The sequence below is a fragment of the Aphidius gifuensis genome, linkage group LG4, assembly GCF_014905175.1.
Source record: "Aphidius gifuensis isolate YNYX2018 linkage group LG4, ASM1490517v1, whole genome shotgun sequence".
Classification (NCBI taxonomy): Eukaryota; Metazoa; Arthropoda; class Insecta; order Hymenoptera; family Braconidae; genus Aphidius; species Aphidius gifuensis.
The window spans coordinates 17,495,559-17,508,548 of NC_057791.1; the positions used below are offsets into that span (position 1 = coordinate 17,495,559).

The 12,990-nt window shown below is 26.9% G+C and overlaps 2 protein-coding genes across 2 annotated transcripts; one reads left to right on the forward strand and one right to left on the reverse strand.

The window, feature by feature from the left end:
- The first annotated feature begins 9,463 nt into the window (after positions 1 to 9,463).
- On the forward strand, positions 9,464 to 9,893 carry LOC122855355. Its single transcript, XM_044156647.1, has 2 exons — positions 9,464 to 9,575; positions 9,659 to 9,893. The coding sequence occupies exons 1-2, from the start codon at positions 9,499 to 9,501 to the stop codon at positions 9,891 to 9,893; spliced, it is 312 nt and encodes a 103-aa protein (XP_044012582.1). The 5' UTR covers positions 9,464 to 9,498.
- A 68-nt stretch (positions 9,894 to 9,961) lies between these two features.
- LOC122855352 (2-hydroxyacyl-CoA lyase 1) lies at positions 9,962 to 12,736 on the reverse strand. The gene is made up of 11 exons (XM_044156645.1): positions 12,576 to 12,736; positions 12,225 to 12,366; positions 12,068 to 12,152; positions 11,603 to 11,961; positions 11,294 to 11,535; positions 11,040 to 11,225; positions 10,889 to 10,964; positions 10,575 to 10,812; positions 10,398 to 10,505; positions 10,207 to 10,330; positions 9,962 to 10,144 (listed from the first exon to the last, which is right to left on the reverse strand). The coding sequence occupies exons 1-11, from the start codon at positions 12,618 to 12,620 to the stop codon at positions 10,049 to 10,051; spliced, it is 1,701 nt and encodes a 566-aa protein (XP_044012580.1). The 5' UTR covers positions 12,621 to 12,736; the 3' UTR covers positions 9,962 to 10,048.
- Positions 12,737 to 12,990: the final 254 nt, after the last annotated feature.

Consider the following 12,990-nt stretch of genomic DNA (forward strand, 5'->3'; position numbering starts at 1 on the left):
CTACAAACTACTGTGCAAATGATGTAATAAAATGGCTATATAATTTTTTTAAACAATGTGTTAAATTATATTTCATTGATAAAAAATAAAAATCTTAAAATTGCAAAATAGTATATGTCACAATGTTTTACGATAAATAAGGGTGACAGTAACGTATATGTTACGCTTGCACCACACATCGAAGTAGAGATTGAATCGTTTCCGGTTGTCGCGTGTATCCCTCAGCATATTACCAAGCCATTACCCCCTTCCGTCTTTTATTTTTCCTAACATATATATACAATACCACTACATAGATTTATAAACATCCCCAACTCGTCAGATTCAACCAACAAATGCAAAAATTCAAAATACAAAATACACAGTTGTGTGTACAAGACTCTATATCAGGAAACGAAATCGTTAAGAAAAATTCATCGTGTCTATTCGTCCCCACACCGGATCACAACGTATCATTAGAGAAACTTGGCTACAATAGAAAAGGGCGCGGGAGAAATGCCGGAAATTTAGCAAGGAAACAATTTTTTTTTTTTATCTTTCATTTTTTTTCCATTTTTTTTTTTACGATGCGACACGTCGCAAGAGTCATGATATCTAAATCAAAAGATGGGGGGATGTTTTTTTTTTTTTTTTGTATTATTACACACAAACATTACCCTCGGTTGGATCAACACGCGTATATTTTACATCAAATGATTTACGACTAATGATGGTTGATCGTCTCTTGGTAACTTCCGTACTTGAGGGGAATTGTTAAAAAAAAAAAAAAAAAAACTAACCTTTTTCTATTTTTTTCAGTTGGATATTTAATTTCATACTATTTATTAAATTAATATAATATTTAAATATACTAATTATTAACTTAATATAATATTTAAATAATTAATTGAAAAAAAAAAAAAAAAAAAAAAACTAGTGATAAAGGTCAATATTGTACGAGCCATCACGTTGAATTTAATTTTTTTTTCTTCTTTTTCACTGTAAATTGATTTTTTTTATTTTTCATTTTAGTCAACATGGACCATAGAAGTTTATAACAACGCAAACAATAAGTAAGTATCCCCGATGAGACATTGGATAACGAACATGGCACGCAGATCGTGTAGAGTGATGATCGCGATCGTGACCGGATAGAGAAAAAGATTTTTAGTCGCGCGTTTTGTTTATTCTCATGGGCGATGACTATACCGATCATCAGATATATATATATGTATATAATTTCTGAGGTTTTCTTATTTCATGGATCACAGCTAGTTCCTGGTACAAATGCACAAGTTGTCGTACATTCATTCAATAAATTCAATTTTAAAAAGAAGACAACTATCACGTATTTATACTGGCGCCACCAGCCAAGTTTTTTTAAAAATTTTTTCTATTCAATTGAGAGAGAAGAAAATAAATATAAAAATGAAGAATAAAAAGAAAAGGGAAGCAATATTATATAACAAATAAGTATATGTATTTTTGATTTGTTTTTAAAATATTTATTTTTCTTGGAATATATTTTTGTTTATGTAATCATGCATCTTGATCGAAATGTGTGACAGACAATAGATTGATAGTTGGATATATTAACTTTGCGTATTCGTATATTAAAGTGACAATCAATTTTATCAATGATACCAATCAATTGTCTTTTTAAACGGGTCGTATCACAGGTCAACAGAAAATATATATTAACAATCGTCATATATACACGCAGACATAATCCAAGGAAGAAAAAAAAAAAAAAATCGCCAAGTTTTCTCAGCTTTAAATTGATCCAAATTGATCAGCAAAAAAGATACATAAATTTTCATACACAAAATATTCAATCTTAACTCCAAATTATTCATTATATACAGATATTTATATATAAATAAAATTTCACATATATACACACTTTTATATATGGAGTTTATTTTTTTGGAAAAAAAAAAAATCATTGTGGAAACCAAAAAATATTGAAAAAAGCAACTTGAGGTCATGTATATTGATTCATCAATAACAAAACACGCAAAAAACTGCGATTTTATTTTATTTTATATTTTTTTTTATTCCGATAAAATGTTTATGCATTATTCAGTTGACTGATACTGTTTAAATCGATGAAAAACAGAGCACAGAAATTCTTATCAACAAATCATATCATAAGTCGCACTTTTACGTAAGAATTTACGACAATTTTTTTATTTTTTTTATTTGAAATAATTTGCATCAAAGTAACTATTCCTCATAATGCTTCAACAGATTTAGATAAAAAAAAATTACCATTAATGACTGATAATAATTTATTGTCAACATTAAAATGTCGATATGATACTAAAATAAAAAAATATACGTTTTAAAAAAAAATAATAAAATAAAATTAAATATTAAATTTTTATAATTTGGAAATTAATAACTAGCTATTATTAGAATAAAAAAAAAATTGAAAAAATAAATTAAATAACTAATAATTAAAAAAGAAAGCTTCTGTATCAAGATTGGAATGATTTTTAATTTTTTTCTTTTCTTTTCAATTTGGCTTTTTTACTTTTTATGTTTTTTATGTTTTCTTCGAAGCTCACACACGTCTTTTTTTTTTTTTTTTACGGTTTTTCCAAGATATCGCTGACGCGCATTTATCAAGGGTACGATCTTGAAATCTAAAGTGCGTGGTTAAGAACAGCCCTAACAAGGGAAGAAAAAAAAAAAAATAAAAAATAGGCGCAAGTGCAACCTTTCTCCACACTCTTCACCTTTCTGATCCGAATCTAAAAAGTCAAAGACATGGCAAGCCAGAAAAACGAGACAAATGAAGGAATGAAAATTGACGGGGAAAATAAAAAAAAAAAAAATACTTTCAAATAAAATAAATTTTAAAAAAGAAAAAAAAAATTTCTCGTCAAGTGTATAGTCTTCATACAAACATCACCACCATCAAGTCAATATAACAAAAAAAATAAGACCCCATAAATTTTGGTATTTAAGCAATGCATCATAAAAAAAAAGAAATAAATAATAAAAAAAATTGTAAAGAGCAAATATATGTGTGAGATAAAAATAGTATAGTTAATACACATTTTTACAGACGAAAAAAATGAGATGAAAAATAAAAATTTGTAACGCCCTCTTTTACACACCAGAAAATCCCATAAATCCTTCAAAAAAAAAAACCTTGTGGTCTTGTGTTACTTTTATTTTTTTTTTTTTTAAATATTTTGATTTATGCCGCTTTCACTGGGCTAATTTGACCACACTGTGGTATATATATCCACGACCACCCCGATCCTTTTAGCCTTTATTTGCGTATTGTAACTACCAATAGGTAACCCCCCTTTCGCCCCCTTATACCCCCTTTCTTAACACCAACATATTTCCCCGCAATACCCGCTTCACTCAATTCCAAAAAAGAAAATACCACAAGACATATTATACATGTCTGTTCGTTTACAAAAAATTTAGAGCGAATTGTACAAGATGAAAAGAAAGAAAAAAAAAAAAGAAAGAGGAAATGGACATTTGACTTAGTTTATGTCAGTATGTGAGTTTATTTTTTGCCTTTAAAAATCATCTTCAACAAAGACCACAGGCGGTGAATCCGTTTTTCATGTAATATATCCTTGACAGGCTTGTGTAACATTGAAAACCAAAAGTCCTCATCTCCACCCTACTAATTTTTTTCTTTTTTTTATTTAGAAAAAAAAAAAAACTTGAATAATTATAATAGAAATAATTTCTTATGCTGTAAATTTAACTGCTCGTTATTGTGTTTTGGTCATCATCGAATAGCCAGTCAAGTGGATCTTTTACAAATGTTTTTTTTTTTTTTCTATATTTACACCAAGAATATACTGAATAATTTAAATAACACTATAGTTATTATCATCATTTAGTGAAAATGACCAATTTTTCGGGCTTGAATGTGTGAATCCACTTGTAAATTGAATAAAATAAATTTCAATGATAATAGGTGTTATTTTTTCTTCTATTTTTGACAGGTGAATAATGAGAAAATGAATTATTGATAAATATATATTTTTAGGGTGTTTGATAATTATTTAAATTTACATTTTTTGTAATTTTTTTATTTAAAAAAAAATTGAGAAATTCCAATAGTTGACATGTGGATTTGAATTGTTTTTTTTTTTTTTTTTTCGTTATATCATTTTTTATTTTATTTTTAAAATGAATCAAGCAAGTCATTGCTTATCACTTAGAGAGATAGTTAATGATTTTTTTTTTTTTTTTATATTATGGAGCTTGAAAAAAAGGCGTTTGACAAAATATCCCGTAGAGAGAAAATCGATTTCACCTATGGTGTGATATGTCATGTTTTATTTTAAAAAATTCATTTCAATGATCCACGCCTATATTGAATTAATTTATTAAATAATTTTTAAATTTTATTGACACTTGAGTTGGAAATTTTTTAATTTGAAAAAAAAATATAAATAAATATATATAAATGTGAGAATTTTTGTTATTATATTGCAATTGAGCAATTTCTAATGAAGAGAAAAAAACAATAAATAAAATCTATTCATTTTCTTTTAATAAATATATATATATAAAAATGTTAAAATAAAAATAATTATATATAATTTAAGGGAATTTATTATACCTTTAAAAATAATGGGAGTAAAAAATAATTTTCCAGCTAATTTTAACCGTGAAACCAGTTTTCTGCCCACTAAAATTTTAGACAATAGAGTGAAATTTTCGAAAACAATATAAAGTTTTTCAAAGCACATTCATCCTCTAAGAAATAATAATATATCATTCAACCTCAACCCTGTCAACTCTTGGCTCCGAAAAAATAAAAAAAAAAATAAAAATCATCATCATGACGAGAAAAGAGAGCGAAAATTCAGGTGAAAAAAAAATATATCTAAATATATATTTGTAAACGAGAGCAAAATGAAGGCGCCTAAATTCCCTCGAGGAAAAAAAAAAAAAAAGAAGAAAATTATAAAAAAGAATGGAAAATACTCAGGTATATAGCGTTGCGTTTATAAAACCTGCTGTTTTCTCTTTTTCATCTTGAAACATCTCATCAGTTCTCATTGTCTCGAATACATTATTTTATCATCATTATTATTTTTACACTTTTACCTCGTATTATTCAATACCCCCAACAACGATCAGAATCTCTTTTTTTTTTAATTTGCAGATAAACAAAATAAATAAAGAAATAAATAAAACAAGATCTCATCAAATGATATAATGAAAATAAATAAAAATAAAATAAAAGATACATATAAAAACACATGTAAAACGAAAAAGAAAAAAAAAATTTGAAAATTAAGATGGTGAATCTACTTCGGGATGCAACCCGACGAAAGTGCTTGGTGATAATGTCTCGATGGACACGTGTTTTTTTTTTTACAAGATTCTGTAAATATTAATGTATTTTCGTTGAAAAAAGATTTTATACCGGAAGGACCAGCACGCGACAACTCGATATACGTGAATATCATTCAAATTGATTTTTTTTTTTCTTAGTTTTTTCTTATCTTTTTCTGTTATTTTCTTGAGATTTTAAAATAATAAATTTATTATCCACAGGTGCATCTACATCTACTGATCCAGTCAAATAATTTTCATCTCAATTGAGTTGTTTTTAGTTGAAAAAATAAATAAATAAATTATCACCAAAGTAGAAAACTTCAGTTATTTATTTTTACTACTTTAAAAATTTTAATTAATATTATTTTTTTTTTTATTTATTAGTAAATAATAAATTAATGATAAAATTAAAAGGAAAAACAAAAAAAAAAAGTAATTTTTCCAAGTACATGAGTATTAAAAAAAAAATAAATGATTTTAGGTTTTAAAAGTAAACTGGATTCATGCTTGCCACAAGTAAGGGTATCCAAAGATTAATGTCATGTTTCAAAGATATAGAAAAAAGAAAAGGTGGGTTCGTATACACATAAGAGCAAAGTGTGTCTTGACTGTTGGGACGTGGCTGAATGCACTGGCAAAACAGACGGGAGGAGGTGCCGATATCTCAGTTGTGATTTATTACCCAACGTTTATAACTCAAGGTATATACTTCATACCTCTTCAAAAATAATTATTTAATGAAAAAAAAAATATTAAATAATAATAAATTGACAAACTCATTAAAACAATGAGCTTTAAAGTCACTTGATTTTTTCTTATAAAAAAAAATGTCTTGCAGTCATTTTTTCTTTTTTTTTTTTTTCTTCAATTTATAATTACTTAATTTTATTTTTTATCTTAAAATCATATTGGGGAGAATTTTTGAATTATTTTAGGTTTGAATTTTCATGATAAATTGATGAAAATCATTTTTTAAATTTATCTGTCAGAAATAATGGAAAAAAATGGATATATATTTATGATGGTGTTGATTTTTGACTTTTTAAGATTTGAAAACAAGACTAAATAATTAGAAGGAACGAAAAGAAAAACAAATATATATCGTTTTGCACAGTGTGATAGATGACGTTGCTTGTACAGTGAATCGATGCTGGGGAGGGTACACGTCAAGGAGGCGGAAAGGATGATGATGATGATGGTGATGATGAGGATGATGAGGGAGGCAACGAAAAAAAATAAATAAATAAAAAAAAGAAACAATGGAATTAAAAATTTTTTTGAAAACACAATCTATCGCTGGGAGGAAGACTTATGTTCTTAAAATTCAATTCAATATTTGATATTGGACTTTAAGTTTAGACAACTTGAAAATGAAAAATATAAAATAAAAAAAAAAATTAAATTAAATAATAATCAAGGACGCAAGCTTAAAAATATATTGATTTTTTTACCTGCGCTAAAAGCAGCTGGTAAAGAAATAATTTGAATTAATAAAATAGGGGGTGAAATAATAATAATCAGGTTTAGCTGAAAAGTGGTCAAGGTACATGGAAAATATATTGTTGACTTACACAGAGATTCGAAAAATATTATCTTTTGTTTTTCAAAGCAACAAAGACGTATATACAATTTTTTATATAATGGTTTAATCAATACTCTATATTAAATAGAGGCCTACCTTTTTAGCGTCCATAAATCCCGGCATCTCATGTAAGTTGATCTCTCAGGTAAGCCATGATGATTTCAGCAAGTTCACACGCACCATCTGCAAAAATCATATTAATTATTAGTTTATTAAGTAATTGAGTTTTTTTTTCATTTATATATTGTTGAGTACTATATTTATTTGAAACAAAATCTTAGATCTACTGATGATGATGGAGTACCACCTGTATGTAATGCTTACGATTATAAAACAATTAATTAAATGAAATCCTACCTTTTAAACAGATGTTCATCATCCCATGCAGGAGTCTTATTAGTCCCTAGGTAGTTAATGACGAAGACTTCACCAGCAGCAGCAGGACACACGCGAACTCACCTTCACTCACTATTTATAACAGAAAAAATCAAACAAATCATATTAATTATTGTTTTATAAAATAATTTTAATGTATTTTTAATTATTGCATTATTTGTTGATGAAAAATCTATCAATTGTTAAACAAGATCTTGAATCTGTTGATGATGATGATGATGTTGATGCAGCACCATCTGCCATCAGAGGCACCATATTCTTGGAGCAACAAGACCGCACAACAACACAAGCTTACCAAAGAAACACCGACAACTATCACTATATCCCTACCACAATTTAAAACGAATTTGAAATGCCTTCTTGAGTTTAATGATCACCAATATTAAAAAGTCTATCTGATAATTCAATACTATTTGAACTCAGGGAGCTAATATCTAATCTACATCAACACCAGCAACAAGTGGTATATCATCATAATAATCATAAACATCAACAACATCATCTTTGTAGTTGATGTTATTGATTTTTGAAAAATAAAAAAATAGACAATTCATGTGGTGTTATGATTCATTAAAAGTCAAGATTTCATTAATCCATTTGTACTGGAGCATTAACATAATTAAATAGTGATTTTTAATCATCAAGGATTCATCATCATTAGAGCACAATATGATGTAGGTGTTTTTATTGACGATTTAAATTCGGTTTTGACTTTGTTGGTGGTTAAAGTGTATCAGTAGTTGATTGCATTACATACACTCACGAATATTTTTTTCATCAACAAATCGCATATTAAAATTACCAAATAGTTTAGCATCAATTCAATCATTTTCTAAACCATCTGGAGAATTGAAATCAAAACCAACGTACCTTATTACACTTTAAGAGTCTTTTGAAGTTGCACTTGACATTATTTATTCTTTTTAGGGCTGGAGCTTATCGATATTTTACTTTGGCAAGGTCTTGGCTCCAATGACAAACCAGTTCAATCATTTTTTTTATCATCAGCTGAGTTGTTGTCTTGACCAGCTTTTGAATATTTAATACCTGTAATTTTTTAATAAAGCAAGTGTTGAAATAGAGTGTTGAATAAATAATTTTATTTAATACCAATTTATTAATTTACCATCTTTTCTTGTTCATCAACATCATCATCCAACAAGATCATCGCCATTCGATTCAGCTATTATCTCCCAAAATTTTTCAGTATCTATTAAAATAATTTATTAAACATTAAAATAATTTATAAAACATCATACTGTGAATATTTTTTGGAGTAAAATAATTATTGACAGCAAAAAAGAGTGGATTACATGTATGTGTGTGAATACATGTACATAATGTCTGTATGTGTGTCAATAATAATCTAAATTATTGTTATAAATAAACAAATGAATCTCCGGTCAACAATTTATTCGCAAAGAGAGTTTTCGGAGCAACAACAATTATATCGATGTACAAATAAAATATTGTAAAACTTTTTATTTATAAATTTATTCACTTGACAAACTAACCTCAAATAATATTTATTTTTTTTCAATTATTTTGCAAAAAACTATTGAAGTTATATTTGAATAAGTAAAAAATGAAAAATAATACAATAATATTTACATTAATTGATAATATTTACTTGCCATTACGCCATTTTGTGGGTTTTTTTTTTGCTCAGCTCCAACAAAATTGTCAAATTTGTAAATGCTCATATTTCAGAAAATACTCAAAGACCCGCACTAATTTATCGCACAATACGTTCATGATGAGTTTATTGACTAATTAAACTATAATTAATAATTGTTAGTTAATTTAAATTGTTAATAAATGTCCACAAAACGGAGCACATATTGTCAGTCTAGCAATCAAGCGGCCATCTTGAATTCACAACTGAGCCCTCTATCGTTGAGAAAATTAACTTCAAAGTTATTGTCGGTAAAAAAGGATTTTTTTGTTTAAATAAATAAACCATATTATTATTATAATAATAATAATAATAGATAAATAAATAAAAAAATAAATGACATTAAAATAATAATCACAATAAATAAATAAGTCAATAAATAAATGGAGTATGGATGATAATCATGATGCTTGAAGACTTGACAAATAGTTGTTGACATAGAGTTGTTAATGTTCAAGTTTTTCAAAAAATAAATAACAATATTGTTGCAAATTAAATTGTTAATCAACATAGCGAATGAATAAATTGTTTAAAAATGTCACAAACAAGTGATGCACCAGAAAAACAAGTGCAAGATGTATTATTGGAAATAAACAATGTTGCATTAAAAATGTAAGTTGTACAATGTATACATTGTAAAAATCAACAGGTTAAGTTTTTGTTATTGTTTATATATCATGTTTTTCATTTGACAGAAAACAAAAATTGACAGCGATCAATGAACTTACTGATAGTCAAGGAGACATGATAATGAACGTAATGGAAGCAAATAAGTATTTATCAGATAGAGCAAAAGATTTGGGTATAAAATCAATCGGTGAATTATTAAAATCAACTCATGATGAAGATGAAAATAATGACATCCTGGCTAATCTTCGAATTAATGATTTACTTAAAAATTTAAAAGAAGCTCAATCATTAGCCAAATGATTTCTCATAAAATATTGTATTAAAGTTTTGTTTTTCCATATTTTTTTTTATAATAAATATATTCAAAAAAATGTATTGCACATTTATTGTAATCAATATTAAAGTATTTTATCTTATTTATTTATATTTTCACTTACTTTATTTTCTATTTAAATTTATATCTTTGATTCGGTTAACCAGCTGAATTTTTGTTCTTTTCTATCTGCTTGAGGATTTATCATGATATTGATAATACTCGGTGAATCAGTGACCTTAAAAAATAAACATAGAATTAAATTTATATTATTATTTTAAGTATTAATTTTGATAGTACCTGAAGAGCTAATTTCAATGCTTTTTGAATGTCTTGAACGGTCGTACAAAAGTGTCCTTTTTTGCCAAACAATTCCATCATTTTTTCATAATGAGTTTCAGCTGTTAATGACTGTGGTGGTGTCCTGATAATAATATTTTAAAAAATAATTAAATTCATAACTTGGAAATTAAAAATTTATGTCAACTTACACTTGAGTTGATTCACCAGCATTTTGAATAAGCTGGAATGTTTCTTTATCAACACCTCCATAAATACCATTATTATTAACAATAATTATAATAATTGGCAGCTTGTATCTATAATTTTAATAACTTGATTAAGGTAACCATTAAAATTTTTATTAATTAATTAATTTTTTACTCAACCTGAACATTGTTTCAATTTCCATTCCAGAAAATCCAAATGCACTGTCACCCTCAACACATATAACACGTTTGTTTGTTGATAAATCTCGACAATAAAGAGCAGCTGATATAGCAAAACCAAGACCAACACCCATTGTACCAAATGTACCAGCATCAATTCTATGTCTTGGTTTTGTATTTAACAATATTGTTCTACCAATGTCCATTGTGTTTGCACCTTCTGAACAAATTATACAATCTAGAAAAAAAAAATAATAAATAATTTGTAGCAATAAAAGTTTGAAAACGAAAATTAAAGAAATAAATAAATTTACCATTTGGAATGATTTCTTGAATGTGTTTAAAAACAGTGTAATAATTTAAAGGAACTGAAGTATCATCAGCCATTCTCTAAAGATAAAATTAAATGTTAAAAATATAAAAATATAATATATTAATTATTGATTTTTGTAATTTTTAAAATACCTGCATCATTTTTTTATTTTTTGCTCCATCAATTGTTAATTTATTCCACCATGGATTAACTTTATCAATTTTAAAATGACGTTTGTTTAAAGCTTTTGCTAGTAAATCAACAGTTGGTACAATGTCAGCTTGAATTGCAATTTTTGATGTCACTGAATTGTGTAATTCTTCAGCACAAATATCCACCTTTATATTACAATAAAGCAATTATTCAATTTAATATTTCTCAACAATTAAATAATTTAAATTTTTACCTGTATAATATCAACATCAGATTGAAATCTTGGTGGACGTCCAAAATGTAACATCCAATTTAGTCTAGCACCAAGAAGAAGAATAACATCAGCTTGAGATAGTGCTGTTGTTCTTGCACTTCCAACACAGTGTTGATCATTATCAGAAACAACACCTTTACCCATTGGAGTTGGTAAAAATGGTAAACCAGTTGAGCTTACTAAATTACGTACTTCATTTTCAGCAACTGCATATGCAGCTCCTAAATAATTAAAAAGAATTTTTACTTATCCATCAATACAAAATAAATTCTACAAAAATTAATATACCTTTTCCAATAATTATCAGTGGTTTTTTTGCTTGACAAATTAAATCTGCAGCATTTTCAATCATTTCTTGTTGAGGAAATATGAGTGGAGGTGATGGACATGGCATGACATTTGCTATAGAATCATCTGGTACTTGTTGTTTTAATAATGTTGCAGGAAGATCCAAGTACACTGCCCCAGGTCGACCATAAGTTGATAGTCTAACAGCTTTTTCAACATGAAGAGGAATTAATGATGCTGATGGTGGTCTTGCTGAATATTTGCAATAGGGTCTACATGCCTCGACTTGTGGATACTCTTGAAAGCCACCAATACCTTCATGATCTTCAGCACATGATCCACCAATTACAATAACTGGCCTAGAAAAATAAAATTTAAATTGTTAATAATCAAGATATATTGAAGACATTGAAGAGCTAAAAAAAAAAATGAATAATTGACAAGTGTTATTTCGGATTGACTTGCCAACAATTGACTTGGGCATTTGCCATTCCACCAGTTACATGCAAAACTCCAGGTCCAGATACACAAAGAACAACAGCTGGTTTTCCTGTTGATATTAAATTTATTTACATGTTAAAATTATAGCATTGTCATGCAAATTAAATAATAATTTTATTACGTGTCAAGTAGCCATAGGCTTGAGCTGCATAACATGCTGCTTGTTCATTACGAAAACCAAGATAATGTAATCCAACACCTTGGAATGACAATGCCAATTCAATTACTGGATGTCCCATTATTCCAAATACATATTTAATACCCTGTAATAGAAAAAAGTATTAACATCTAAATAAATATTTCTGTTAATTTTCTTTTATTATAAAAATAAATTAATTAATTATTTTATAATGAAAATATAATGTTTGTGGTAATTGTAATATTATGTTCAAAGTCCAAAGTCAATAGTCTAGTTGATAATTAATTATTTCAAGAAGAATAATTAATATAATTTAATTAACTTTTTACATACTTGGTTTTTAAGGGATTCAGCCATTATTTGATTTCCATCTTTCATTTTGATTTGTTTTTATTTTAGATGTATGTACTTTTAATTATTTAAAATGTCAATTGTCAAAAGACGTTTGAGATGATGATAACAGGTTGTCTGAATGTCTGCTAGACTAGCAGTGTTGGAAATGTCAAATGTGTTAGTAAATATAAACATGGAAAACTGAACACGACCAAAAAAATATTCTGTGCTCTTCTGGTAAATGAATGTCGTTTAGTTCGACTGATATTTTAGAGAGAGCTCTAGCTATCAGTATAAAAAATTTTCCATATAACAAAATAAATCCAAATGAACCGACACATTTGACTTGTTTAAAGTTTTCATTTATAAAATAAAAAAATCTTGGTGGTGTATCTCTAGCGGTAATGAAATTTGT

What these genes read in the sequence shown, in the direction of transcription:
- LOC122855355 (XM_044156647.1), top strand. Translation starts at nt 9,499, where the DNA reads ATGTCACAAACAAGTGATGCACCAGAAAAACAAGTGCAAGATGTATTA. An exon ending in AACAATGTTGCATTAAAAAT is followed by an intron (nt 9,576 to 9,658) that starts GTAAGTTGTACA and finishes TTCATTTGACAG; the next exon opens with AAAACAAAAATTGACAGCGA.
- LOC122855352 (XM_044156645.1), bottom strand. Translation starts at nt 12,620, where the DNA reads ATGAAAGATGGAAATCAAATAATGGCTGAATCCCTTAAAAACCAA. An exon ending in AATGCCCAAGTCAATTGTTG is followed by an intron (nt 11,962 to 12,067) that starts GCAAGTCAATCC and finishes TTATTTTTCTAG; the next exon opens with GCCAGTTATTGTAATTGGTG. An exon ending in CTGATGTTGATATTATACAG is followed by an intron (nt 11,226 to 11,293) that starts GTAAAAATTTAA and finishes TGTAATATAAAG; the next exon opens with GTGGATATTTGTGCTGAAGA.